Raw genomic sequence first — 27,605 nt, forward strand, 5'->3', positions numbered from 1 at the left:
TTGATGCCTGCCATTCATCTGTAGCCCTGATCAGACCAACTCATGAAAATCCTCTGTGCTGAGGAATAACCCTGCCAGGTGCGAGGGGGCTCAGTCGTTGGAGACTATAGTGCAGACTTGGAGGAGCCTGCAAAACCCTCACTCACAGAATCACAGCATGGTCAGGGCTGGAAGGGACTTCTGGAGATCATCTAGCCCCAGGTTCATCTACAGCAGGTTGCTCAGGATCACATCCAGGTGGGTTTTGAACGTCTCCAGAGAAGGAGGCTCCGCAGCCTCTCTGGGCAGCCTGTTCCAGTGCTCTGTCACCCTCAAGGTAAGGAAGTTCTTCCCCATATCCAGAAGGAACTTCTTGGGTTGCAGTTTGTGCCCGTTGCCCCTTGTCCTGTCGCTGGGCACCACTGAAAAGAGCCTGGCCCCGTCCTCTTGGCACGTGCCCCTAAGGTATTTGTGTGCATGGGTAAGATCCCCTCGGTCTTCTCCAGGCTACGCAGGCCCAGCTCTCCCAGCCTTTCCTCCTAAAGGAGATGCTCCTTTCCCCTCACCAGCTTTGCAGCCTCTGCTGGACCCTCTCCAGCAGTTCCCTGTCTCTCTTGAGCTGGGGAGCCCAGAACTGGACACTCCAGAAGTGGCCTCACCATGGCAGAGTAGAGGGGGGAGGATTGTAGTAGGAGTAGTAGAGGAGTAGAGCAGTAGAGGAGATGGCCACGTTCCTCCTAATGCACCCTGGGCTCCCACTGGCCTTCTTGCCCACACAGGTTCTGCTGGCTCAGGGGAAACTCATCCGTGCCAGGAGGACACCAGGGCTTTGGCTTGCTCAGTTTTGGGAAGCAGCCCTGGCAGGTGTCATGTGAACAGCAAAGGTGGTGTTTTCTGGTGGAGAGGCGTGGGGCTGTGTCTTGACCCAAAAAGCTGCTGCTGTTGTGTGTTCCAGCTCAGGCCACCTTGGCCCATCTCTGGTCCCCACTGCTGGGGACACAGAGACAGGAAAGGACTCTGCAGTACCTGGAAAAGTGTAATGAAAACTGGCAGCTCCTAGATCAGCATCTTTAAAAAATATAAATCTGGAGTTAAAATAAGACGTGCTTTAACCCAGAGTAATGCTGGAGCAGGACAGCAGGCCGAACAGGTCTTCTGGCCACACGGGTGTGCTTGACTTGCTTTCATGGTTAGGAGGGCAGGGTGGGCTCCTCACCAACACCCACGCTGACCCTTTCTGAGCAGATCAGTGTCCCTTCTTAGACATCTGCCCACCAGAGTTAGCTTTAAACAATAAATAAAATAGAAGCTCCCTACATTCAGGCAGTCAGGCATTTGCCCTGGTGTCCTGTCCCCAAGCACCCAGGAAAGGCCGGGCTGGGCACCCACTGGAGGATGGACAGTGCCACCCCATGGGACAGCCACAGCAGCAAGACCTCACCCACGCTGTGAGTCCCCTGGGTTCATGTGGATGATGCTGGTGAATCAGGTATGGGTTATGCAGGGAGGGAGGACGCAGGTGGCTGACGCAGGCGCAGATGAGCGGCTAGGCAATGCAGGCAGGGATGCAGGCAAGCAGGTGGCTGCCGTGACTCGGTAATGGGCTGCTCCTGCCAGGAAAAGCCCCCAAGGAAGCCACCCTACAGACCCAGGGAACTGCTTTCCATATGGGTCTCCAAACATTTGTGCACTGTCAAGGAGGTGGGGCAGGGAGGTCTTTCCTTGAGCTTCACTGACTGGGACCCGGCATATCTATTTTTCTACTTTAGGTGGGTTTGGGTATTTTCTCCCTTTGCAAGGAGGGTCTGAAAAGGGAGGAGGAGGTCTGTACACCTAGGAGATGTACTGGGAACAGGTCTTAACTTCATTCTGTATCCTCACTTACTACGCCTCTGGAGCCTGCCTAGCTCCGAAACATCTGAATGTTATTTAAACCTTAGGAGTGTTTTTTTTCCCGCTAGGCAGAGCAAAGGGAAGCAGATCCAGCTCCTCGGCATTTGCAAGCCCAGCCTCTGTCCCAGATGGTGGCTGCTCCCTCCCACCGCCTGTCCCTCGGCTGTGCTGCGGTGGGTGACCCAGGGACAGGCGCGCTCCTCAGCCGTGCTCTCCGCCGGGGGATGCAATCAACCCCCTTCCCTTTAGTAGCACAGAGCTAATCAAGAGAAATTTCTTTTAACATTTACAATAAGTTTTTTAATCAGAAGAGCTGTTGCTATCCAGGAGACGGCACTTCATTGCTCTTCCTGCACCGGGGCTGGTGGCACTGACACCATTTGCAAACACAACCTTTGCCTTTTGGAGATAAGCGAGAGCCACCGTTTGCTCCCCCGCCTGCAGAATCGTGCCGCGATGCTGCAGTTGACTTCAGCCTCTCTCACTGCACTGAGAAACATAACAGAGTTTGCCAGAGAAAGGATTTTTGTGTGGTTTGTTGTTGGGCTCATTTTTCTTCTCTTGGCCAAGACTCAAGAATTTTCTGAGTAACTTTTCAGAGAATCCGCTCCAGCAACTCAATAGCAATATGCTCTGTTTGCTTTTTATAACATAAATAAATCTGAAGCTCTGCCAAGGAGGAAGGGGGGAAGAAGTCAGGGAAAAGCCAAATGATGGTGTGAGGAATGCCTTTTGGCAGAAGTGCCTGAGTGAAAAAATGAGTGCGTGGACAAAGGAGCACTGAGAGCCACTGGGACAACCGGCAAGTCCATCCCAGGGAGGCTGGGCATCTCCACTTTTACAGGCACACTGCAAAGGACAAGCTCTGGATTCCTTTCAAACCTTCCCATTAAGGTAAGGCTTAAATGTTCTTCTTAAAGCAAATAAAAGTTGTTATTTAAAAGGTATGCAAACATCCACTGATTAGTTACACCATTAATAATACTGGGTGAGATAATGAATGCGTAGGCAGGACATTGGGCATCATTCTAACAGGCTGAGTTAAGCCTGTGATTAAGCTTAGTGACTATTTAAAGGCAATAGTGTCTCTTTAACCTTACTTTGATATGAAATAACACTCAAATGCAGCTCAGTTTATGGCAGAGGTGCATTTCCAGTGCGTCTTAGTGCTCAGAAGATGTGGTAGGTTCACCACAGCTCAGTATTTTAAGTAATCCATCACATACAAGGAGCAGATTTCTTTCCCTACATGCAGTGTAAGCTGAAGATTGAATTAAAAAAAACTCTTCTGTTCATTTTAGGCTCTTAAAAATTACCCTGGAAATACTGAAGGAGCAATGAAATGAGTTCTGGCTCATTTCCCCCAGCTGTCCAAACTCTGCAGCCGCGCAGCGGGGGGTCTGGCAGCACTGAGGGGCGACGGGGGAGGGGGGCACGTGCGACAGCTGTGATGGATACCTGGGGCACCGGCTCTCCATCCCACCCAGGACCTCGCTGTGTCAGCTTGTTGGGGGTTACTCTCTGTGACTATTAAAACGAAGGAGAAACTGGAAACCTGCTTTAGCCGTGACGCAATTCCCGTTTCGGTTGTGGGAATGCATACGAGTGATATGTACTGTCTTAGACCTTGCTTTTGTTAGGTGAAAAAGCGACCAAGCAATTGCAAGTTTAACTTCACAGTTTCCTCAAGGAAGTCTGGAGATCATTAGTGTGGGCTAAATTCAAATTTTTATGTGCCTGGATTTAATGAGATCATCTGTAAGAGAAAAATCTATTCAGAAAGCGGCAGCAAAACGGCAGGTTCCTGCCCCTGAGCCAAGGTCCCTGCACCATCCTCGTGCCGTGCCGTGCCAGTGTGTGTGTTTGCAGTGTGTACCTGGGGAAGGCCATTTGTTGCAGCTGCTTTTCCAGCATTTTGGTGCCTGCTGCAGTGTTACAGCAGACATGTGCCTCTCCTGCAGGCTGAATATCAATATTTGGAAGAAGATAAACTCTGTCTTGACTGTCAGCACTGCGAGGCATCATCCCCCAAAGGGAACAGGGCAACATAAATCTTCCTTCAATATGATGGGGAGGTTTGAAGGGATTAGGTCTACAAATGCTCTGATATTTCTACCTGAGATTTCACTTATAGGGGAACAAGATCCTGTTTGAAAGCATATTTTAGCTACTTGTATGACAGCAGAGCAGGCTGGCTATGTGAGTGTAGCTCCTTTGCATGTACGTACTTAGTCCTTTTGCTCATTAAAGGCACTCATGATTATTTTACTGATGGTTAATATGGACATAGCTGATCTGCAAAATTTACTCTGACAGCCACCTTTATGCCTGTTTCTTGACGTTTCCACCACCAGCACTAACCCAGGCAACAAATCCTTGGTTTGCTTTGACCACGTCTTTTTAAGGACACTGACACGTCTTTTGGAGTACCACACCAACACATGCTCGTGGCTATCTGTTTCTCACTCATTTTCCATTAATATCCCCGACAACAACAGCTCTCCCAACACACTTCCAAGAATTTGTTCTCTCGTAGCTCCCACTTGCCTTCAGTTGACACTGCTTTCCGTATGAGCTCAGCTCACGCCACAGCCAGGAGTTGCTCAACACTTCTTGGTGTGAAGCCTACAGCACGTTAAAATTACATTCAGAAAGATTTTAGTGATTTTAATTGACCACATTATTGTTGTTTCTTGGATATTAAGGCCACCCAAGTCAATTAGGCCATCTAGTATCATCTTCCCTTATTTATTTCATATATAACTCCTCCCAGCCTACCATACTGTGCACAGAAGCGTGGAATCCTGGTTATCCTCAGCATCTTACTGCTTAGCTGCAAAGCCTGGGGCTGCGTTGAGGATGATGATGTCTCTTGGTCCCTCACTGCTCAAAGCTGGGCTTGTGCTCAGCACACGAGGTCTCAGTTGCTTAGCTTGCTCTCTTGCAGTAAAAAAGGGGGGAAAAAAATCATTGTTCACGTGTGCAAGGACTGTGCAAATAAAAGCAGCCACTGCTGCTCTAGCTTTTGTTGTATTTAAAAGTAATTTTTTTAAAAAAATGTTTGTAGGTTCAAAGATGCAGACACTTCAGAGAAAGATGAGTGTATTTCAGCAAATTAAAATTCTCTTGTGGAAGAATCTAATTGTCAAGCGGAGGATGAAGATGCAGAGCTTTGAGGTAAGCTAAAAAAAAAAAAAAGTGAGTAGCTAACCATTGAGAGCAGCCAATCGCTGCCTGCCCCTAAATGCCAATTATTTTTTTTTTTTAATTAAAAGTTGAAGTACTTTTGAAATGCTTGCCTGGTAATGAACACTTTGACACTTTTTTAGCTGGTAATATTTCTGTCTTTTATGTGACATGAGAGTGCAGATGGGCTCTTTGAGCAGAGTAATTTACTGAGGTGATGGGTGCAATGCAAAGACTGTGTTAGTTAGTCGATGTCTAAAAAACCAGTGTGACTGTGAGTGCCTCTTGTTTATATTTCAGTCCCGCAGAGAATATGCTCTTCTACTGTTACATTATCAAATTCTCCTCCCCGCTCTCCCCCTTGCCTAGGAGTGGATGCTGTCTCTGCTCTTCCTGCCACTGATGTTCATCATGAGCGTGTTCATTGTGAACATCCGCTACCCCGAAGTGCCTTACAGCCACCTCGGGCAGCTAGATGACCCTGCCTATGACTCCGCTGGGGTCACCATCGCTTTTACTCCCATCACTGTCACCACAAGGCAGATCATGAATAAAGTCGCCTTGAACTCTGTAATGATGGGTATGTTTTGCTTTTGAAGTATTTTGCTTTGCCATTTTATTTTTAACCCATGTTCAATGTATTAAATGTGTTTTAGTCGTTCTCCAGTATCTTTGGTCAGTAGAGAAAATTCATATGAATCCTCCATTCTCACAAATATTTATTCTCTAGTATTTAAATTACTAGTGAGGCCAGTGTGTGCTTGAGCTGTAAAGCTCTGCCTTACCTGATATTCCTATGTAGACTAATACTATTACACCTTGGCTCATTCTTTTGAGGTATGCTTCTTCACAACTGGTGTAGTATAAAGGATTTTGAGGTGCCAGCCTGTCCAGTAAGGAGAACTGGAAAGGAGGAATTGCCATGCTAAAAAAGTAGAATATACACCCAATGCCTGTGCACACATTTCCAGACCTACGGAAGCTCATAGCAATATTTTTCTTACACGCTACAGGTGTAAAACTAGAGGCACTGGAAAACGAGAGAGCCCTGGAAGAAGCCTGGATTTCAAATAATGAGTTAATAGGAGTTGTATTTAAGAACAACTTCTCCTATCACCTCAGATTTCCTATTGGCAACGTAGCTATCCCAAATGACAACTTTGGATACATAGGTAACACAAAATGAGAATTTACGGGCGGGTGGTTGCCTGACATGGATAGGCATCACTTTGTTGGCATAATCCATATATATCAAGTGATTTAATAAATTGTTAGGTTGTCTTTTGTTTTGTCAGTGGGCTGCTGTCCATTTGAAGAGTTCCCCATAGTGCATATGCATGCTTATCAACCACTTTTGTATGGAAAACTAATTACATTTCGGTGCTCTTACCTGTGATGCCCTTCACCTTTCATCCTTGCAGATAACTGTTACAACTTCTCCTTGCGGCACTGTTACAGCCCCAGGTACTGGTACAAAGGCTTCCTCTCCCTGCAGTCCAGCATCGATGCTGCTATCATCGAGGTAAATTGAATTTATGTGTATGTAAGTGTCCTTTTATTTTAAACTTGGTACAGGAAAGACAAGTTGTTCCGTGGCAGTAGTAAGGGATGGGCTTGTCAGAAAATTTTGCAGAAAGCCAAATATTTTAAAAATCTTGGCTACCTGAATATTATTGGCAGCAACAATTGAATGAATTGTTAAATGAATGAAATTCAAGCAATGAATGAAAACATTCAGGCAGGAACCTGAATGCAATCAGCAGTTCATGAAGGAAATAACACGTTTTGATTTAATTTTTAAGATTTGTACTAACTTTTGTTTCTTTTCAAAATGATGATTTCTCTTAAAGGCTAGGAACCGGGCATGATACCACTATTTGATTTAGAAAATTTCTCAGATTCCAAAGAAAAGGCAATCCTTGCAGGAGACTGGGTGGTATGTGTATCTGCTGGACGACTCGATTTCAAAGTAGGGACATCTGTCATTTCTCGCCCTTCCTTTCCAAATTATTCCCCAAAAGTATACCAGGGCAGGGGCCATTCCACCTGGCTGTGCACCTCCAGCTCTCCAGGCGGCTTTCATGGGGAGAGAAACAGGACCCTGTGAGCACGAGTGATTTGAGTCTCTGGATCCTTACCTCTGGACAAGCTGAAGGATTTATCTCTCTCCATAGACAAGGGATGGAGTTTTGCTGAGGTGCAGACACACAACCGCGTCAGATGAGCCCTTCCCACAGGGCTTTATTGCATTACTGGTCGGTGTCTTCTATAAAGCTGCATTAAAAAGTAAATCCAGGGGTGTTGAATCAGAAGGTTCCTTATATAAGTACATATCGCTGCAGAAAATCAAAATACTGAGATGTTGACCTTGAATTCCTTTAGATGGTGGCAAATCATTCTGTTTGGGAAGAAATGAAATCAATTGCTGGTGTCCGTATGAAGTCCCGGGGCGTCATCTCCTTGATTACGCTAGAATACAGTTATTTCATGATTACTATCGTGATGTGTTTCTCTCCATTCATGTATTTCTTATCAATGAATGTTGTAAGAGAAAAGAAGAAGCTCAAAGTATTGATGAAAACGATGGGGCTGCAGGATATTGCATTTTGGTGAGTCCTTTTTTAACTAAAGAAAATTTGCCAAAAATCAGTATACCCCTAGGCACTTGCATAGTCCGCTAATAAGTTAAATGAGTTCATAAGGTACTCTAAGGACAAACCAGGAGGGCTGAACATGTCAGTGGTGTATTCTTCTTCCTTGGGTATTTCCTCCTAAGGTGGATCACGCTATCTGCTCTGCCTAGGATGTGAACGAGTTGACCCTGGGAAATAATTAGTATTTTAATTTTAAAGCAGTTCTGACATGCAGATGAAGTTGTAACAACAGTTCTTCATTAAACGAAAGTGTGATGCCACTTTTCCATCCTCAGGCTCTCCTGGAGTCTGCTGTATGCTCTTTACGTGATGGTCCTCTCCTGCCTGCTTACAGCTGTCGTGGTGCAGGATGCTTTCTACCTCAGCAGCTTCCCTGCGGTCTTACTGCTGTTTTTCCTGTATGGCCTAGCATGTGTAAGTCAGGTTTTAAAGCCAAATTTTCCCACCATGTGACTTCTTACTATGTTGAGCCTAAACATTACTCCAGAGCCTTTTGCACAGTGCGCAGGACTGTACCCTTTGCATGGTCATATTAATATTAATAGCTGAGTGGACTCTCTGAGGCAGCAGTGGTGATCTGAATTGCAGCCTGGAGGTCTGACAGGCAGTAGGCTGGCTGTAAAAGATCCAGCTTGAAACTCAGATCAGCCCACCAAGGAGGACTTTAGTGTATTTTATTACATGGACTCAGCTCACCAGAGCTCTGTTTGCCTGGCAAATGGAAGTGCTACTCTTAAAGCTATTTATTTTTTTCAGTGATTGAAGGAAACTTCTGTTCTTACAGATCCACCTGGTTTTCATGCTCTGCTCCCTCTTAAGGACCTCCAAACTTGCCAGTTCCTTTGGGTTCCTCACCACCTTTCTCTTTGGATGCCTGAGCCTCGCAGTGCTGATAGAGAATATTCCAGAACCACTGAAGTGGTTTCTCAGTCTCTTCTGTCCTTTTGCATTTAATGCTGGCATTGCAAAGGTATGGGGTGCCATCTCTGCAGCTGAACCAGTAGCTTCTGTCCTGGGTGCGTTCGGTGGGGATGGAGTACGTTTTGTCACAGACAGTGCTGTGCTTTGCTAATAAAGGCATAGGAAGTCACAGTCTTCATTTTAGAAGACCAGCTTTCCTACATCTGTAAAATCCTCAGGTACTTCTTGCTCATATCAGCTTCCCGTTGTGAAACCTCCATGCCAGCCTAGTTGCTGTTGGGCAGAAAAGTGGGGCTCCAATGCCCCCATTCATCTAAAAAGCCAATGAATGCAAAGAAAACCACAGCCCTCATCACAAATAATCTGCCATTGTGCACTTCTGTAGCATCCACTGGAACCCGAGGAAGCTCCAGCAAGCCCATCGCCACACACAACAGCACCATTATCCTCCAGGGCTGGACCCCAGGCACACAGGAGTTGACTTGGGGACATCAGCTCGTCGCTGCCCGCTCATTCCCCTCTCGCTGCGGCAGCTCTTCCTGGCAACAGAGATTGCACAAACCCAATTCAAGACTCCTGCTGCAGCCATCCTTCCTCCATCCCTGCTTGTGATAATTCTGTGGAGTTTCCCAGTTTTCCTTCAGTCCTATCTCCATAGCTCTGAGCGATACTTTCTAGCTCCAGTTTTTTAATATCTGATTTCCTGACATATAAAAATCTGCCTGGGAGAGGAAATTTCTGCAGCAGCAGAAAAGAAACAGCGTTTACTATTAATTTACCATATGGTTAAATCAATCACTATGTAAAATTATTCTGTCCTTGTTGTGACTGTTACGTCAAGGGTGCCAATATTATGTTTCTTGAATGATTTTCTATAGAACTCTAATAATTTCTTTTGCTTCTGTATGTGTGAAAACATAACATCTCTGCATGGAGTAAATTTATTTCCTTTCCTCACTAGAAAGAAAGGTAGAAAAATCAGTCAGAAAATTCTGGATTAACAAAGTCAATTGTGTCCATGGATTGATGCCATGTACATAATTTTCCAGACCGAAAATTATTCTTCTTTGTCCTTTTATTTCAGATTTTCCATTTAGAAAAATATGGAATGGGTTTCTCTTTCTCTAACCTTATGGAGGAATCATACTTTTTATTTTCAACTTACATTATGCTGGTCTTTGACTCAGTCTTGTACATGCTGTTAGCTATGTATTTCGACAAAGTTCTTCCAGGTACGCTTATGATCACACTTTCTTCTTCTATATTTTTGATTTATATGAATTGCGTGTGGTATCTTCTCCAAGAAATCATGGGCTGCTCCATCCTCTGAATTAACCAAAATAGGTTTTGGTCGAAAAGAAATGTATTATATTACTTGAGTGACTTTTCTGCCTATGGCACACACTGGTAATACCCAAATCAAAGATCACAAAGTATTTAGTGTTTACTCTTTCTAATTATACTGTTGTTGAACTGTTTATGAGAAAATAGTACAAGAGTGTGTGTGGGGGGAGTTATTTTAATGAATTAAGTAAAATACTGAATTCATTAGATACAGCCCTGAAGCCAACCTTCTTGTCTCCTCTATGCTAGCTCCAAACCTCTTTTTACAACTGGATAAAGTACCAATTTTGAGGCAACCAAGTACTTATTAGAACCTCCTAAATGGTTAGTCTAGGATGGTGTCTTTGCTGTGGCTTCGGTTAATGACAGGTCATCTTCTTTGCTTTCCTGTCAGGCAAATACGGCATCCCAGATCCTCCTTTTTTCTGCCTGAAGCCCTCGTACTGGGTGCGGAGCAGGAAAGGCTCCACCAGGGAGATGCCCAGAACTCCAGCGAGCCCTGAGGAGCTCCTCGGTGATGACATAGAGCCGATGCCCCCCGAATTCATGGGGAAGGAAGCCATCAGGTTAAGAGAGAAGAAATTGCCATTCATGCTTTTTGAGTTGGGTGGCTTGGGTGTCATGCTCCCACGGACCACCGCTTCTGCCATCAGCTTTGTTTTGACTTACCCAAGCTGTTTTCATGTTCATGAGGCTCTTGCAAAACACTTTATTTCACAAAGAAAAAGTAGAGATAAAACGTAGATGAGATAAACAGATAATTCAGGCTGGTCACTACTGGTGAAAACTAGAAAAATTCAGATTAAAAACTAACAGGGGTTTTTTTGCTGTGGACTTTGTTAAATGTCCGTTAGGGACCCCAAGGAGAATGTGGAGGGCAGCCTGTTGTAAACCAGCCACCTGTTACCATGGGCTTCGCCTTGTCTTTGCAAGGCTTGGTGCTCCGGTGCTGTGTGCCTCATGCTGGTCACCAGCGATGGTCACTGCCTGGTGATGCTCACGCCCGTGCACAGAGCATGCTGAACCCTGCTGAACCTCAGGCCTGCTTCTGAGTCTTGCTTTTCATGTCACTTCTGTCATTTTAAATTAAGGGCCATAAGAGTGAAAAAGGGCACCAGGGAAATGTATTTACAGGAATCCTGAAATAATATTATTCTTACCTTCCTTTTAGGCTCAACAATATCAAAAAAGCATATAAAAAGAAGGACAAGAAGATAGATGCTTTAAGAGGTATGAAATCTGTGATACTGATTGCTGTTAAAGATGAGGAAAAACAGTGCAAACATTTCAGTCTGTCAAAGAAATAAAACCACACCTGCATAACTTTTCAAGCTATCTAAGATATTAATTGATGCAACTGATTACTACTTTGTTCCATTTTTACTGATATTCTATTTTTAATATGATTAAGGAGTAGAAAGGGTGGGATTTTTTCTGTTGTTGTGTTTCTGTTTTTCCTGTTAAACACAAAGCAGCTTCTTACACTGTATTTAAAGGTTTGCAGAACTTTGCCCTACATTGCTTAATGCACTTTTGGCTAATTATTGCTACTTAGTTCTTACACTTCTTGACTTGTCTTGCCTTCAACAATGAGTTGAAGGTGAGTCAAGCCTCATTTCTTCCCAAACGTGATGTTGTTTTCATTGAAGGTTTGTCTTTAAATGTTTATGAGGGTCAGATCACCGCTTTACTCGGCCACAGTGGGGCTGGAAAGACAACACTGTTAAATGTGCTCAGTGGACTCACTTTGCCTTCTGAAGGTAGGATGGCAAAGGGTGGGATGGGTTGGGCTTGATGCAAAAGCTGTGAAGACCAGTTCATCCCACCCCGCCACATTTATTCCTGTAAACAGGCTCTGCAACCATATATGACTACAGACTCTCTGAAATAGGAGATAGGGAAGCGATTAGAGAGATGATCGGCATCTGCCCACAATCCGACATACAGTTTGAAGTCTTAACAGTGAAAGAAAACTTGAAAACTTTTGCAGAAATCAAGGGCATCAAGTCCAAGGAGGTAGATCAAGAGGTAAGTGTGTGTTCCCCTGGAACGCATCACCGTGCAGCAACGTCAGGCTGTAGGCAAACCCCACGTTGCTGTAAAAGCTCCTTTTGCGGCTGGGAAGCTCAAAGGATCCACCTGGCTGTGTCTTCTGAAAATCAAAGCTGGTGTCAAGCTTTGACCAGGTTAGTAGGCAAGTTTGTGGTCCTGATGCAACCACAGTGATTCCTCTACTCAACCCAAGGAGATGAGGGGATGCTGCAGCCCCTGTAGTGGCTGCTTCTGCTGGTGGTCATAGACCTCGGTACATGCTCTTAGAAACTGTGCTTGCAGTCCCAGCCAGATGTCCTTCATGGCTGATAAAGGATGGAAGGACAACTGGTGCTGAGAAGGGACATCCTTGTGCTGTTCTAGGTGCAAAACATTTTGGAACTGCTGGATATCAGTAACATTCAAGATACTCAAGCTGAGAAACTGAGTGGTGGGCAAAAACGAAAGTTATCCATTGGAATAGCCATGCTTGGAAACCCCCAGGTAAAGCAGCAGGCACAGCTCTGTAACATAGGAAAGGGTAAGGTCCAACACAACTAAAACGTTATGCTTGGCTACATAAAACTTGGCTAGAGGTTCGTGCATGGTTTCAGACCTCTTTAAAGCACTCATGAAATAAATAAATTTAATAATTTAACTTTGTTAAATTCAAAACCCATTTTGCTAACCTAGTTTTAAAGCAGATAAGTAGTTCCACAGTTGGACTTGATGATCTTAAAGGTCTTTTCCAACCTAAATGATTCTATGAGTCTGTGATTCCCTGACCTCTTGCACAGCTCCCACAATAGCTGCCCTTGCACAAAAGGTGGCCTGGGTCTCTTGCCTTCAGGAGCTGAGGCTCCCAGGAGAACCCAAACCCAAAAGATGTGCTTTTGCTCCGGCAGTGAGGAATTCCTGCTTGCACCCTTTCTGCAGGTTTTGTTCCTGGATGAGCCAACGGCTGGGCTGGATCCCCTTTCCAGGCACCAGGTGTGGAGCCTCCTCAGGGAGTACAGAGCTGGTCGGGTGATCCTGTTCAGTACCCAGTTCATGGACGAGGCCGATATCCTGGCAGGTAAGCGCAGCCTCAGCCTAGAGCATCTCTGCAGAATCACCCTGGAGCACAAAGCCAAAGCTCACATGAGGTTCAGTTGCAAAAAAAAGTTTTGAACCACTGCTCTACAGTATAAATTCCCTTCACTTTTTCTTTCTTTAGACCGCAAGGCTTTTATCTCGCATGGGAGGCTGAAGTGTGTTGGTTCTTCTCTGTTCTTGAAGAGAAAATGGGGGATTTGCTATCATTTAAGGTATCTACTTCAGCTCCAGCAGCTGCTCTCTGGGCACATGCATGTACAAGGAGCCACCAGGGTGACTGTAAGGGGGAAACTGTAGACCAGATGTCAAAACAATAAAACTAACTGAATTAATGTTCAGTTAAATTAATGGAAGCAGGACTTTACTGCAGAGTCAGGAATAAATGAAGCACGCTGGAGCTGTCTTTTTATGCACCCTAGCAAATAGTGGTGGGTGTTGTTTGTTTGGGTGGGGTATTTTTTCAAAACTAAGCATCTGGTTTTCTTCAACTGAACAGGATCCATGTCAGCGAGTCTTGTGACTTAGAAAGCGTGACATCTCTGGTTAAACGGTACATCCCCAACGTCATATTCTCAGGACACAGTCAATACGAGCTGAGATACAAACTGCCATTAGAAAACGTGAATAAATTCCCAGGTGATGTATATTAAAATACTTGAGAATTGTCCATAAGGAAAAAATAATCACGTGGGGAGGGGAGAAGAGAAATAAAGAGGGAGGTTTTCTAGAGGAATCACATAAAGGCTTTAGAACTGTTGCATTTTGGTCTCCCCCCCACAATTCTAGCATCCATATGTTTAAGATAAAAACATGCAACAAATGCTTTTCTACTGTTTCTAATGAAAAACCTGGCAGGCTAAACTGGGCTACCTGTGTTACTGAGAGATTATTTTTCTTTTTGTTAAACGAGAAGATAGTGACAAGAGAAAACTCGGTACAACTGGTACCGCTCCGTACCTACAGCGGCACCAGGCAGACCCTCACTCACCATGTCCATCACGTTCAGTCTGACAGTCCCGCGGATGCATAGTCTGAAATGTGGGTGCTAAGCAGAAAATCATCTTCAATCAGCTATAGATCTGGCAGCCTTGGGTTCCTCCAGACCCTTTGTATCCTGGCAGCTAGCTGCTTTATCGTTTTCCCTGTCTCACTGGAGATGCTCCAGTCAGGTTGACTCAGCTGAGCCAAAGTCTGGTCTGGAGATATATGCTCATGTTTGAAACCTCGAATGCACTTGTATTGCAGATCTGTTCAGCAGCCTCGACAGCTGCTCTGACCAGGGAATTGTCAATTACGGAGTTAGCATGACAACCCTGGAGGATGTCTTCCTGAGGCTGGAGGAGGGAAACACAGCAGATCAAGAAGGTACCATCGTGGCTGCAGCTATACAGTGCACAGCCAGGGAGAACGGCTGCTTTGCAATAACCCTGGGCATGCCTCCAACAGTTGATTACTGGGTGGCTTTTAATTTTTCACACATTTCGACTCAGAAGCTGATCTTAGACATAAACATGCAAAACTCTCTGCAGATGAGCACGGGGAGGAGTGGGCAGAGGCAGGACAGCGATGCCCTGATGAGACAGAGCTGGGCTCCCTGCTGCTCTCGGACACCAGGAAGGCAGCAGTCAGCGGCTCAGCGCTCTGGAGGCAGCAAGTCTCTGCCATGGCATGGGTGCACTTCTTAAAGCTGAAGAGTTCGGTGAAAAACCTGCGGTCAATGTAAGTACCAAAATGATTCGCTTTTGCAGATCTGGAACTGGCCACAGTTGCAGCAGTGGGGAACAGTTTTCCCTGTTTTGATAAGCATTTGGATTAATTAATATGAGGTCTGGGCTAGGAATGGTCTTGGTAACCTGCTGTCAGAGGAGAAGAAAGCTTCTTCCTTTGCAGTGCCAGCAATACAAAATCCCCCTTTTGTGCTTTTTCATTTCTATAGTGAGTGGTTTATGCAAGGGAAAACCATTTTCTTTCTGAAGAATCATTTATAAACACTTTTATTTCAGATGCAGGAAGAAGTTCTAAAATGAACTAGTGTGTACAGAGAAAAGAGGGAAAAATACTACTTTCAGACTTCTTTAATGTTTTTTAAGCTTCTCCCTTGTTACCACTGTCTGAATTCACTTGGCCCCGCTGTTCTTAAGCTGGCATTTCCTGGTGGGGCACAAGAAACACAAGGGAGATGCCGATTTATGAAAAACTGATATCTTAAGGAAGTTTGAAAGGCATTTAATGGCCCTAAAAAGTTGAGTGCTCCAGATCTGAGGTCTTCTCCCTGCTAAATTTTGAGGGCTTTTGTGAATGAGCAAGGTTTGAGACTTCTGAAATTGCCAAAAATTTTTAACAGAGAGTCGGGCAACTTGAATATAGTAAACCTTTCCTAACATGCAAATGCATTCTGCTGAATATCTGTTTTCAGAGTGTTTATCCATCTCTTTCTTAATGTAGTTTGCTGCTCTATGTGGTTTTTCTACTTCCCCTGGTTTTGCAACTGGCCCTGGTTGCTGTCTGGCAGAGTGTGAATGTCTGGGAGCTCTCATCTGCGCGGTACTTCTTGCCCCGAGGGAAGAGGGCTTGCTCGGAGATGACCAGCCTCCTGGTCCAAAACAACACAGGTGAGGGCAATGAACCTTCCCTCATCCTTTCCTATTCTGGGGCTTCTTGCTGTTGCAAAGGAAAATAAGTGAAAGAGCAGATGGTTGTAGGACCATGGGGGATCTAAGGGGTGATGGTTTCAAGCATAGGCATCATTTTTAAAGGGTTGTGAATGAAGCCCACTTTGGCTTCAGCAGCTGGTGAGATCCTGACACAGTGATGTGAAAAGGGATGTCACAGCAGATGAGATTAGAAGGGACACAGTTCTTTCCCTGCCCCAAATCCAGACCTCTGTCCGAACAATTTCTGCATTTTCATAGTGTGGGATTCTCAAGCCAGGCACCATACGCCAGTGAGGGCTCACTAATGCTGAGTCAAATTAATGGTCTGCTCCCAGAGTTATACCTTCAACATTCCTATGAGTGCATGCTATTTTATGTTATTTGGCCAGAGTATGATACTGTTGGCTTCATCAGACCATCACAAAGGAGAATATATTTTGCAGAAACTCAGCAAAGGCAGAAAAAAATGACAATGCAAAAATTCAGTCAGTGCGACTGAAATCCATTAACTTCACAAAAATTAATGTGCAATGATCTGCCACATATGTGCTCTCTGATGTCCACGGTTATTAGACTTTGTCTGTTTTTGTTTGGTGGTCATGGATTTTTTTTAAAAAGCAAACCATCAAAGACTCTCTTGTTCAGTGTTATGATTCCTCTGCTTTTGGCTTTCACACCAGGCACAGACATTGAAGACTTCATCCGCGTGCTCGAGAGCCAAGATCTCACAGTGGAAATAACAAACGAGGAAAATATCACTGAGGAGCTAAAACACAATGGGGCTATTAAAGTGGCTCGCAAAGGTCAGGTGAGGACTTTTGTTCTCTTCCTATTTCTTCCCAACCATTGAATAATTAAGCAAGGTGCCTCCATCAGCTCTACCTGTGGGACAGTCCTGTTGCATAAAGTCCACAGTTACCACGATTTGAAAGTGTTTTAAATAGTAAAGTAAATGCTAGAGGAGACCTTATCTCCCTCATCCTCCACATCAAACTTTACATTTTTGTAGCACAGCTATACAGACTTCCAATACCTCATAATTTGTTCTTTTAGCAAACAAGGCATAAACAAAATTATTCCAGGCTTGGATTCTCCTGGTATGCTCCTTTTCTACAGCTGCCCTGCAGATGAGAAAACCCAAGCATTTTCATCTTGTTTTCTTGCTCTTTGAAGAGCTACAGGTTTACTGTGTTATGCCACATGGAGGCCGTCAACTGCTTCCCAGTGCTTGTGAACATCATCAGCAACGCTCTGCTGAGAGCCCTCAATTCCACCGCGCACATTCGGATCTGGAGTCATCCATTTTTCTCTGTAAGTGTCAGAGCCTGGCAGCCAGAAGGTGTCAGAAAATAGTTCTGAAATCTGCTTAAGGTCTCAGATTTTAATGGGAAGCTGTGTGGGGCTGTCTGTATCTGCAAACCCATCTCCCTCGGTGGTAGCTCTGGAACCATCACGTTTGACTTCAGGAAAACAAGCTAATTTTTCCCTTGTGGGTCTTGAGGGCTGCTGCATGGAAAGGGTAGCTGGGTGGGTTTCTTCAGGATGTTCCTTATTCTCTACGTCATGTTATTCAAGCTGCAGCACATCAGTTCACAGAAGAGAGCTCACCACAGGTCTGGATGGAGGAGTGGGACCTGCACCACCCATATCTCCTCACCAGTGGCAGGCATTTTGCAGGGCTGTGGTTTGGGGAAAACTTTCCTCCTGCCAATATTTGGTTTCCGATCCCACTTTGTCTTCATACTGCCCTGTACTTCATGAGAAATGCAGTAAGAGGAATTGTTGCATCTAGCCATTACACTGTGAACGTTTCCTATAAATGCTTTCTTCTTCTGTTTCCAGATAGGTGATTCACAGTTCTGGGATTATTTTATTTCTTTTTACCTTGTTTATATGCTGTTGTTATTCCCTGGTTTTCCTCCTCACCTTGCAATGGGCTACATGCAGGATTACAAGGTAAATTCCTTGGAATGGAGCAGATGTGGGGTGGGCAGGAGGGGTTACAACTGCATTGCCACAAAGGATGTTTGAATATGATGGGCAGCTTGAGGTGTTTTCCTCTGTATTGCCATGCGCAGCTTTGCAGCCATCACAAAATGCTAAAAGACAAAAAGAGGTTGAATTTTACCCTGGTATCACAATGATAACAGCTTTTTGTTAGCTTTTTATTTCCTGGAGCCATTCCCACGGGTGCTGTTGGCCAGCCAGACACCGACAATAAACTGTCCTTTGCATCGTGCCTTCCCAGGTGGGAGCTCGCACCCAGCTGCGGATCTCGGGGCTCTTTCCCTCGGCATACTGGTGCGGCCAGGCACTGGTAGACATCCCACTGTGCTGGTTCCTTCTCTTCTCGATGTTTGGGCTTCAGTTCGCAATGAGCAACGTTTCCGGGAGCATCGACAACCTCTTCTTGCTGGTACACCCCATTCTGGTGGTTGCTGGTTCAATAGGGAGGGACTGGGGTAATATTTTTAGCATGTGTAAAGGTAGCTGAGACACCGTGGGTGCAGACGGTGCTGGCACACCCCTGGGTCCCAGAGGCTTCCTGACCTTCTCCTTGTTTCACCTCCTATCATTTGTGTGTTCCCAGATGGAAATAAAAGGCAATAAATCTTGCCTTAATTTTGCAGTAAAATTGTGGCAATTTCTGAATGCCTTGACCTTAACGTACGGTTGTTTAAACTGAACTGCGTTCATAGATATATAGGTTTCTGGTTGTTTACATCACTCCATTTTCTCCAGTGAAAGCCTTGTTTTTCCTGTAGATCATGACTACTTTTGGCTATGGAATTTCTATCATTCTCTTCATCTATGTGATCTCCTTCGTCTTTCGCAACGGATGGAACTGTGATTTTTGGTCTTTTATCCTCGTAGTGGTAAGCATGTGGCTGGGTGATGTGCTGTAGGGCTTACAGAAATGTATTTTGCTATCTTAAGGATGAACAAGAGGTCCAAACACCCAACTATAGACGCAGAACATAAATACGGGCATGTGTTCTATAGCAGTCAAGTCTATATTAAATTCATGTCATCATGTTCTGTTCCCACAATCCTGCTGTGGCACAGGGAAATGCTTGGATCTACCCTGAGCTGGGGCAGGAATGGAGGCAAAAAAAGTTATTTATTGCTCTGTTTGGCACCTCACATCCAAGAGGTAAGGTGCTGAGACATGAGCCATCAGGTTAGATGCAGATAGCCCAAGCCTGACCTGGAAGAAGATGAGTTCTTTGGCATGAGCCAGGATGGGAAAGAACAGGACAGGATCCTGTGCTTTGCTCTTCTGCTGAAGCATCCCTGTGTCTGGGAAGAAGTTTCCCCAGCTGACCCAAACGACCTCAGGCAGAGGTGGATGAGGACCTCCTGAACCCTCGTTGTTTCTCGTCTTTGTATTTTTTGTCCATTTTTAGAAATTCAACAGGGAATTGAAAAGGTAGACCCACACAATTTTTAAGACCAGTGAGGAGTGCAACGCTTCCCATCAGCTAAGTTATCCTCTTGTTTTATTTCTAGGTATGTTTTGTTTCTTACATCATCAGCAGAGTCATGGATTTCTCAATTGATCCTCAAGTCTCCCTCTACGTTATGTCTCTCCTGATTCCCATATACCCACTGATGGCTGTAATTATCAGCCGCCATCAGGTAAGTGGTGGCACTGGGCAAGGAGAGGCACCCAGCGCAAAACACAACTCTGTGTCCTCGTGAGCACAGTCATGGTAACGTTATGCTGCGTTCTGGGAAGGCTCATTAGTTTCCTCTAATGGGTAGGATTTTCCAAATGGCCGGAGTGCATCGTTAGGTGACCATTTCAGATCACATCTAGTTTTTCCAGCTGTTCATTATGGCTAGGGGCTACTTCTTGCGCAGCTGAGCTGCATCTGTAGATTACGGATAACACTGTTTCCATGCAAAGTTGAGCAATTTGGCTTGAACAGTCATAAGAGAAAACTTGAAGTTACGCATCTGACTTTGCATGGAAACCGTGTGAGAACTAAGAACACTCACAAGGTGATTTACCCCATGTCAACTGAGGGTGGTCATGGAAAACCAGCTAAGAATTTAACAAAACCCTCCAGCTATGTGCAACACCGTTCATGAGCCGTAAATGACTTGGGAATGAAGCTGAAGTAGAAGAGACTCCTCCTCTATCCTGTCCCACTCACCTCCATCTCTTCTCCACTGGAACACCAAAGGAGAGGGATCCAGGTGTTTTCCTGTGCCGGGCCATTACCCCTAGAAGGAGATGCATGAACTGAGTGCCATGCTTGTCATCTGGTATAGGACTGGGATGCCCAAGTAAACATCTGTATTTGTTCATCTGTCTGGTGAATATTTTGGGTCAATCAGAAGGTTTTGTACATTTTCAAATTATATGTTGTTTGCTTCCAAAATTAGCCAGCACTATACTGAAGAATTACAGGTCTTCATTGTGTTGTTTTTATTTATTTATTTATTTATTCTTATAGATCTTTATAGAAGATGCTGACATGTTTGGTGTGACTCAACAGCATGATGTACTAATAGCTGTCTTCGCAGTAAGAAAACATTTAAGATTATTTTTGTTTAGGAATGTGTGTCTTCTAAACCCCATCCTCAGTTACAAAGAAGCAGGCAAGAACCCTGAGCTCATTTCATGCAGAAGGAGGATCTCGGTGGGTCTGGATGGCAGATCACCTTCCTGTGCGAAAATAACCTCACCCCTTTGAAATGGGGAAGGGAAAATGGAATAAGCCCAGATCACTTAATGCTGCCCCATTACTTTGTGAATTGTGTTTTTCTTCCACCATGGGTATTTTCTGCAGTATTGGTAAGTGATACCAGAGTTCAAGATCCTCAGGATTACCCTCAGTTTAGATGTTCATGGAATTTATTTTTGCATATTATGTTTTCCCCCCACATATTTTATAACACTGCCACCACCTTCTCGGTTTCAGCCATAGGAGGATGGAAGGCAAGGCTGTTTAATGTGACAACCTTTTTTTTTCAGCCTTATATCCATTCCGTCGGTTTCATTTTTCTTCTTCGATATTTGGAGATAAAATACGGAGGAGCAGTTCTGAGAAAGGACCCAATATTTAGGTTTGTATAAACATGCATGCACCACGGGCGTGGGAGGTAAAATCCTACCACATTGCTTTTCCTTGAAGACAACATTTTGATCAGCTTTCGTTGCCTTTGTGTCCCTATTTTTCAATATTTTTTTTAATACTGGTCACTTTTCATAACTGAAATAGGCACTTAAATACTACAGTGTTATGCTCATGTAAAACATCACTCAGTCTTGTTAGTACCTCCCCACAGTGCTGCCTGTGCTGTGTAGGTGTACCAGCTTGATTCTTTGTATAACAGAAAGGTTATAAATATTAAATAAATAATAATAAATTAAAAAAAAAAACCAAAAACACAAGAAACATTGAACCAGAGGGACATTCCCTCTAGGTCTATCCAAAATGCATTGGTGAAGAAACAAGGGTAAAGAACAAAATGCTGAGGTGAATCTCCTGGGTTTGTAGAATCTCCCCAAGGAGAGCAAGCAGCCACCAGCACCCTGAGGAGCTCGAAGAGGAAGACGAAGATGTTAAAGCTGAAAGAGCAGCAGTGAGAGATGCCATAGCGGCTCCAGGCCAGGAGGGGGTATGGCTAAGCGTTGTCCTTGGTTTATTTTATACCAGTAAGAAGCCCACTGGTGAAAAACAAACCACCAGGTATCAGTAAGTGCAGGTCCGTGCTCTGGCTTTGTTATTCTCACTGGGAAAACCAGGCTCCCAAACGTGCAGTGTGGGTCCCATCCGGATGGAGAAGCAAGCTGTTAAGAGGAATGTGGACAATAAAGTGCCCTGTTGCACCTCATATTCTCAGTGAACTATAAAACAAATTCAAAGATCTTTAGAAGGTTTTCTACCTTTTTTAATGGAAAAATATTACTGAAATATTAATGCTATCTGGTATAATAGATTAATCTTTCTTCTTCCTCCTTGCTTTTAGAAATCAGTCATTATTGTCAGCAATCTGTGCAAGGAATATAAAATAAAGCAAGCTGGTTCAGTTTTTAAGAAGAAGAAGAAAATGGCCACCAAAAATGTTTCCTTCTGTGTTAAAAAAGGTGAGAACTGGAACTGTTCTCCTAGACCTTTTTGGAGCCCTGATCACACCCAGAGAGTTAATTCTCTGCAGATTCTCGGTTAGCTAAGCAATGACATAAAGGTCAAACCTATTTGCTCTGTGGTTAAGGCATGTTCCATCTGTGGCTGATGTGTTAACGAATGACATGATGTGGATGCATCCTATTAGTTATCATTGACTCTCCATTATCTAAAATAACACAGCCCCCTCTCTCCAAGAGCCACTTCAGCAGTGGCTCCTGAGAGACCTGGGAGCAATCCTCAGACTTGCAGCATCGCTCAGAGTTATAACATTACAGGCTCCCAGAGCATATATTTGTATTCTTTACTTTTACATGATCTTTGATATTAGCAAGCTCTTTTACTTTTTTTTTTTTCTTTTGTGGGACTATGCCTGATGTATTTGTCAAATGGAGAGTCAAATAAGAAATTATATGTATTTATTCCAGGAGAAGTATTAGGACTTCTGGGGCCCAACGGAGCTGGTAAAAGCACAGCTATCAAAATGATTGCTGGAGAAACGACACCGACAGCTGGACAGGTAGGAGGCATCTGGAGGAAAGAGATAGATCTGTGATAAAAGTGCAAGTGCAAACCTTGCACCTAGGCTAAGCTATATATTTTTTCAAAGCATTATTAGTGATCAAGATTCTAACTGAATTCATTGTGCTATTAAGTAATGCATTATTAAAAATATTGTGACCTACTTCTAACTTGGACAAGCAGGTGCACCTACCCTATTTGGCCGTGTTTATATTTAGAAAACATGTCAATGAGGGTTGCACAATCATTCCCCTGCTCTTTGGGTTTCCCCATCTAAATCCCAGTGAAGCCCACGATCTTCCTCTGCACCAGACCCTTGTATCTTGGCAAGGCTCTATGAGAGCAAACCGACCAGCCTGGTTGCGCAGGTGCTGATGAAGAGGGGAGATGGAGCAGACCCCCACCCCCAGGACCACACGCCCGCCTTCCTGGGGTACTGCCCGCAGGAGGACCCGCTCTGGCCAGACCTCACCGTGCACGAACACCTGAAGGTCTATGCAGCCGTGAAAGGGGTGTGCAAGGAGGAGATGGCTGCTGCTGTCAACCGGTACGGATGGAGGGTGCTTCCAGGGGTTGGTCAGTGGTTTATCCCCTAGTCCTAGGGCATGGGGAGGGGACCAGAAAGTCAAAATTCACTGTGAATCACAGCCAACCTTGGAAAAAACTCAGGAAATGGAGCTGCAAAAGTGATTTTGTGCTAAATGCCGTGATTAAGAGAGTGGGTTAAGAAAATCTCCAATTTGCCTAAGTGCATTTAGTGGGGATAAATTTACCACTAATGTCCTTTTAAGTATGTTATCTTTAGGAAGCATTTCTGAAATCTCTGGTGTTATAGTTTGGCACTACAAGAAAGGGTGCTTAAGCACTGCCTACTCAGCTGACACTGGCAAGGTGGAATGGATTTATAATGCTGTTGACAGTAATGATGGGTTTAGAAAAGAGCTTGTGGTTTATTCAGTACACTTTGCTTCAAATATTCACTTAGATTTTAATAACACAGTAAATGTTTAAAGAAAGCAAGCAGGAGCCAAGAGCAAGGGGAAGAAAGTTCCTTTTTCTTATCGTTTTGGGAATCCGTGGTAAAAGTATTGCTTTGGATTAAGAAAAGTATTCCTTTTTTGCTTGTTCCTTTTCCCCGCAGAATAGTGAATGCTCTGCAGCTTCAAGACTATTTAAAAAAGAAAGCCAGAAAATTATCTGCTGGGATAACCAGAAAGGTGTGTTTTGTTTTAGCTATAATGAGAACTGCAATGCTGACAGCACAAATCAAAAAAACCCTCCGTGAGCAGAGGGACCTACCTGTGCTCTGAGCTACCCAGGAGAGCATCATGTTGGCTCCCACGGTGGGGTGATGGAAATCAGCCTTTTCCAAAACCACGTTTCCTAGGAATCAGAACCTCGATTCCCATAAATGAAGTGATGCTGTCTGCAGCTCTTTGTAGACAGAGTGCCAGGGACTGCAAAAGGTTTGACCCAAGCCCCTTTCCCTGTTGTAGCTGTGCTTCGCCATGTGCATGCTGGGCAACCCCATGGTCCTGCTCCTGGATGAGCCATCAACTGGCACAGACCCCAGTGGGCAGCGCTGTGTTTGGTGAGTAGGACCTCAGGCACTCTGCCACCACGGTGGTAAAGGGGTTGGAAGACAAGAGGAGATGCCTAAGGTTTGGTAAAGTGTTTTACCCTATCTGCAGTTAGCTGGCGCTGCTCATCACATGCCAGTGGTTTTATTGGAAACTCCATTTTCTTGGTTCTCTATAGCTAAAGCAGGAGCAAGGGGAAAGAAAGAAACATTTTACCTTCGTCCTTGTTCCAAACTCGGGGACAGTCATATATGGGATTTGGAAGAAGTCACAGAGGCACCTAAGTCAAAAATATTTTTTTTTTCATTATTTCCAAGTATTACCATGTGCACATCAGTCTAAAATTGCTGTATGTAAAGCTTTTACACTTGTTTTATGGGAAAAGCATTTGGAAAGACAAAAGTATAAGAGCCTGATATCCCTAGGGAGTGTTAACTTTTTCTTCTCCCACCTTGTCCTCAAGGAAAACGATTCGTGCTGCCCTGAAAACCAAGGAGTCGGGAGCCATCCTGACGACGCACTACATGGAGGAGGCGGAGGCAGTGTGTGACCGCGTGGCCATCATGGTGTCTGGGCAGCTACGGTGGGCAGCAGCACGGCCGGCACGCGGCGGAGCCAGGAAAGGGTCCATGCAGGGACAGGGGCTTCTCCCCCTGCCTCACCTACCTGAGCCCATCGCCATGGGTGTTATGAAGTGCTCCTTGCGATTTCACCGGCTGTACAATTCGGGAAGGAGCAAATGGTGGGGCATCCATGGTTTCACACTGACAACTCTCATTTTTCCTCCCTTCCCTGCAGGTGCATTGGCTCCATTCAGTACCTGAAGAACAAGTTTGGCAAAGGCTATCTGCTGGAAATTAAGGTCAAGGATCCAGAGCACACTGATCTTCTCCATGCTGAGATTTTGAGGATTTTTCCAAGTGCAGCTCGTCAGGAGCGGTAAGTACAAAATATGGGATGAACGGTGTTTTCAACACTACCTCATCCCTAAAATGTGCCCAGTGTGGTCGGCAGAAACGGGATCTCAGTTGGAGAGGGATGAAGAGCTCAGAGTCCCTGTATGGGGATCTGATTTGGTAATGTCACCACATCCAACCCTGCTGTGATCCCTGCAGCAAAATATCCATACATCCATCTCATGGCGTGACAGAAAGTTTTAATCCCAGAACCTCGATACAGAGAAAGAATCTCTTTTCTTCTTTTTCTTCAAGGTTTCCCTCTTTGCTAGTCTACAAGGTCCCAATGGAAGATGCACTGCCCCTGTCGCAGTCTTTCTGCAAACTAGAGGAAGGTAAAGGCAAAAGAAGATGACTTTTTGAAAAGGTGGAACACAGACTGCTAATTTTTGACTCTCCTTCCATTTCTCCACAGCCAAACGAAACCGCAACCTCGAGGAGTACAGCTTCTCTTTGAATACTCTGGCTCAGGCAGGTGGTTTCGAGGCTAGACATGCTAAAGGCGTGTGCAGGAACAAAAGCCATAGTGAGATCCAGGCTGGTGCAGGAGCAGAAGGCTGCTCCACTGTGTGGGGGTGGTGGGCAATGGGTCTTTTACTGGGAAAGTGGTGAAAAATGGTTTGGCTCTTTTCACACCTGGGATTTAGCATGGTGGGAACAAGTCTAGGCAAAGTGTTGCTACCTGACTCCACTCACTGGGGCCAGGCACACCACACATCCAGGGGGTGGGTGCCCTCGGTGGATACCCACGCCCAGCTTCTATGTTTGTTCCTGAAGCTGCAGGTTATTGCTGCTTGTACAAGGCTGGTGGCAAAGATGAGGAATGTTTATGTCAGTCCATTGGTGGGTGAAGCCTACTCTATGCATACACCTACGGGCAGCCAGTGCCTCTCAGCATCTTATATCAGAGAGCACTGGAGGTCTGAGCTGCTGTGTATGTGCTCCCCACACAAAGCTGCTACACACAACTCTCATAGGGGTTGGGGAGCTGTACCTCCTGCAAAGGAGCATCGCCGTTTCTACTGAAAGTCAGAGGAATAATCAGTGTTATCTTGCCCATTTCAGGTGTTCTTGGAACTCTCCCGAGAGCAGGAAAAGGATAATTTTGATCTGACTTTGGATGGAACTTTTGAATGGAAACAACTTCAGCAGGAGGACTGTTAAAGGTCTAAGATGTTCATGTACACATTACTCAGTATTAACCCAACTGATGTGATACTGCACATATTTACTACCGTTATCAGCATACCACAAAGAGAAGGAACAGACTGCCTTTCCAGCAAGCATCAGCTGAGGGCTCCTCTCTGATGCAGAAGACATTTCACCTGGACTCTGCTGGTGTCTCGCTGAGCCCTACCCCAGGCTGCCTTTCCAGTGTCTGGTTGATGAAGTAGTGCCTGCCCTGGTGAGAGCTCTTGTCAAGCGTGGGGACAGAAAGATTTGCAGAAAGAAGGGTCATGCCCCGTCTCTGGGGACTGAGGCTTTGCTCGGTGGATCTGGGTGCATCAGGGAATGTGGACACGCTGCCAACCTTCTGGGCCCCTCTCCCACCAATGTATGGGACTATTTCCCTATTATGTGTTTAATAACATCCTATTGAAATTTGCACTCTATTTTTATAGCCTTCCAATAAATGTCACTATAGAAACCACCGTTACTCCCTCATATGTCATCACTGCTGTGGACCATCAGGAACAGCTGAGCAGCTCAAACATCATCCCCTGGGGATGGAGGTGGCTGAAGAGGGCCCAGGGCTGGTGGCCAAGTGGTTGTAGTCACTCATGTTTACTGTCTCTGTGAGCCTGGCTCTGCCAGTGCACTCACCCCTGCCCTCCCTCTGCACTGGGACCAGTGCTTTTCACTCCTCCCTCCAGAAAGCAGCCTGGGTTGTTCAGCCTGGAGAAGAGAAGGCTCCAGGGGGGGCTTATTGCAGCCTTTCAGTACTTAAAGGGGGCCTATTAAAAGAGGGGGGCAAACTTCTTAGCAGGGCATGTAGTGATAGGACAAGGGGAAATGGCTTCAAACTGAAAGAGGGGACAATTAGATTGGATATTAGGAAGAAATCCTCCCCTGTGAGGGTGGCAGGACACCGGCACAGGGTGCCCAGAGCAGCTGTGGGTGCCCCATCCCTGGCAGTGTCCCAGGCCAGGCTGGATGGGGCTGGGGGCAACCTGGGCTGGTGGGGAGGGGTCCCTGCCCAGGGCAGGGGGGTGGAACCAGATGATTTTTATGGTCCCTTCCAACCCAAACCTTTCTGTGTTTCTATGATTTTCCTCCTGACAGCTCGGGCATGTTCTTCCTGTGCCCAGCTCATTTGCAAAGGTTAAAACTCTCACAGAAAATATTGAGTTCAATTCTCTTTATATAATCTGCAGCAGTGGCTGTGTTGCAATCACTGCTTGTGTACATTCCCCACTTGCCTTCAAAACATATTTTGGCAGTTGGAGGACATGTATTTAGAAAGATATTTCCCTCCTGGTTGCACAACAGCTCCATTCCTACTCCCCACCCCTGGGAAATGGGTAAGTGAAATCACCGAACAGTTTGGTCACCTGTTCATACACTCAGCTCTGGGAAACGGGAACTCAGTAAAAGGGAAGAGTTGCATTTAGTGCCCTGGAGATAGCAGCAGCAGTGGAGACCTCAAGCC

At 45.2% G+C, this 27,605-nt stretch overlaps 1 protein-coding gene across 6 annotated transcripts; it reads left to right on the forward strand.

The window, feature by feature from the left end:
- Window positions 1-2,010: 2,010 nt before the first annotated feature.
- Window positions 2,011-26,607, forward strand: LOC119155762 (ATP-binding cassette sub-family A member 10-like). Of its 6 annotated transcripts, none has more exons than XM_037404776.1 (39): window positions 2,014-2,766; window positions 4,940-5,049; window positions 5,428-5,638; window positions 6,072-6,230; window positions 6,480-6,580; window positions 7,441-7,667; window positions 7,988-8,126; window positions 8,497-8,682; window positions 9,718-9,865; window positions 10,372-10,543; window positions 11,149-11,207; window positions 11,627-11,737; window positions 11,830-12,005; window positions 12,393-12,512; window positions 12,945-13,083; window positions 13,225-13,315; window positions 13,600-13,739; window positions 14,349-14,468; window positions 14,633-14,822; window positions 15,549-15,715; window positions 16,438-16,565; window positions 16,931-17,068; window positions 17,705-17,713; window positions 18,006-18,173; window positions 18,523-18,633; window positions 19,268-19,396; window positions 20,221-20,289; window positions 20,742-20,833; window positions 21,268-21,388; window positions 21,740-21,857; window positions 22,326-22,417; window positions 22,788-22,966; window positions 23,561-23,636; window positions 23,916-24,010; window positions 24,463-24,582; window positions 24,798-24,938; window positions 25,211-25,290; window positions 25,371-25,426; window positions 26,021-26,607. In XM_037404776.1, the coding sequence occupies exons 2-39, from the start codon at window positions 4,948-4,950 to the stop codon at window positions 26,117-26,119; spliced, it is 4,779 nt and encodes a 1,592-aa protein (XP_037260673.1). In that variant the 5' UTR covers window positions 2,014-2,766; window positions 4,940-4,947; the 3' UTR covers window positions 26,120-26,607. The 6 variants fall into 6 exon arrangements, with proteins under 6 accessions (XP_037260709.1, XP_037260683.1, XP_037260673.1 ...); XM_037404768.1 differs by having other exon boundaries at window positions 2,015-2,766; window positions 17,600-17,713; XM_037404786.1 differs by lacking the exons at window positions 25,211-25,290; window positions 25,371-25,426; window positions 26,021-26,607 and having other exon boundaries at window positions 2,012-2,766; window positions 17,600-17,713; window positions 24,463-24,930.
- Window positions 26,608-27,605: the final 998 nt, after the last annotated feature.

This window comes from Falco rusticolus, chromosome 1 (genome assembly GCF_015220075.1).
Source record: "Falco rusticolus isolate bFalRus1 chromosome 1, bFalRus1.pri, whole genome shotgun sequence".
Classification (NCBI taxonomy): Eukaryota; Metazoa; Chordata; class Aves; order Falconiformes; family Falconidae; genus Falco; species Falco rusticolus.

Excerpts from the sequence above, each read along its gene's own strand:
- LOC119155762 (XM_037404768.1), top strand. The coding sequence starts at position 4,948 with ATGCAGACACTTCAGAGAAAGATGAGTGTATTTCAGCAAATTAAAATT. Across the intron at positions 17,714-18,005 it reads GCTACATGCAGGATTACAAG|GTGGGAGCTCGCACCCAGCT; the intron begins GTAAATTCCTTG and ends GTGCCTTCCCAG. Across the intron at positions 21,389-21,739 it reads CGGCTCCAGGCCAGGAGGGG|AAATCAGTCATTATTGTCAG; the intron begins GTATGGCTAAGC and ends CCTTGCTTTTAG.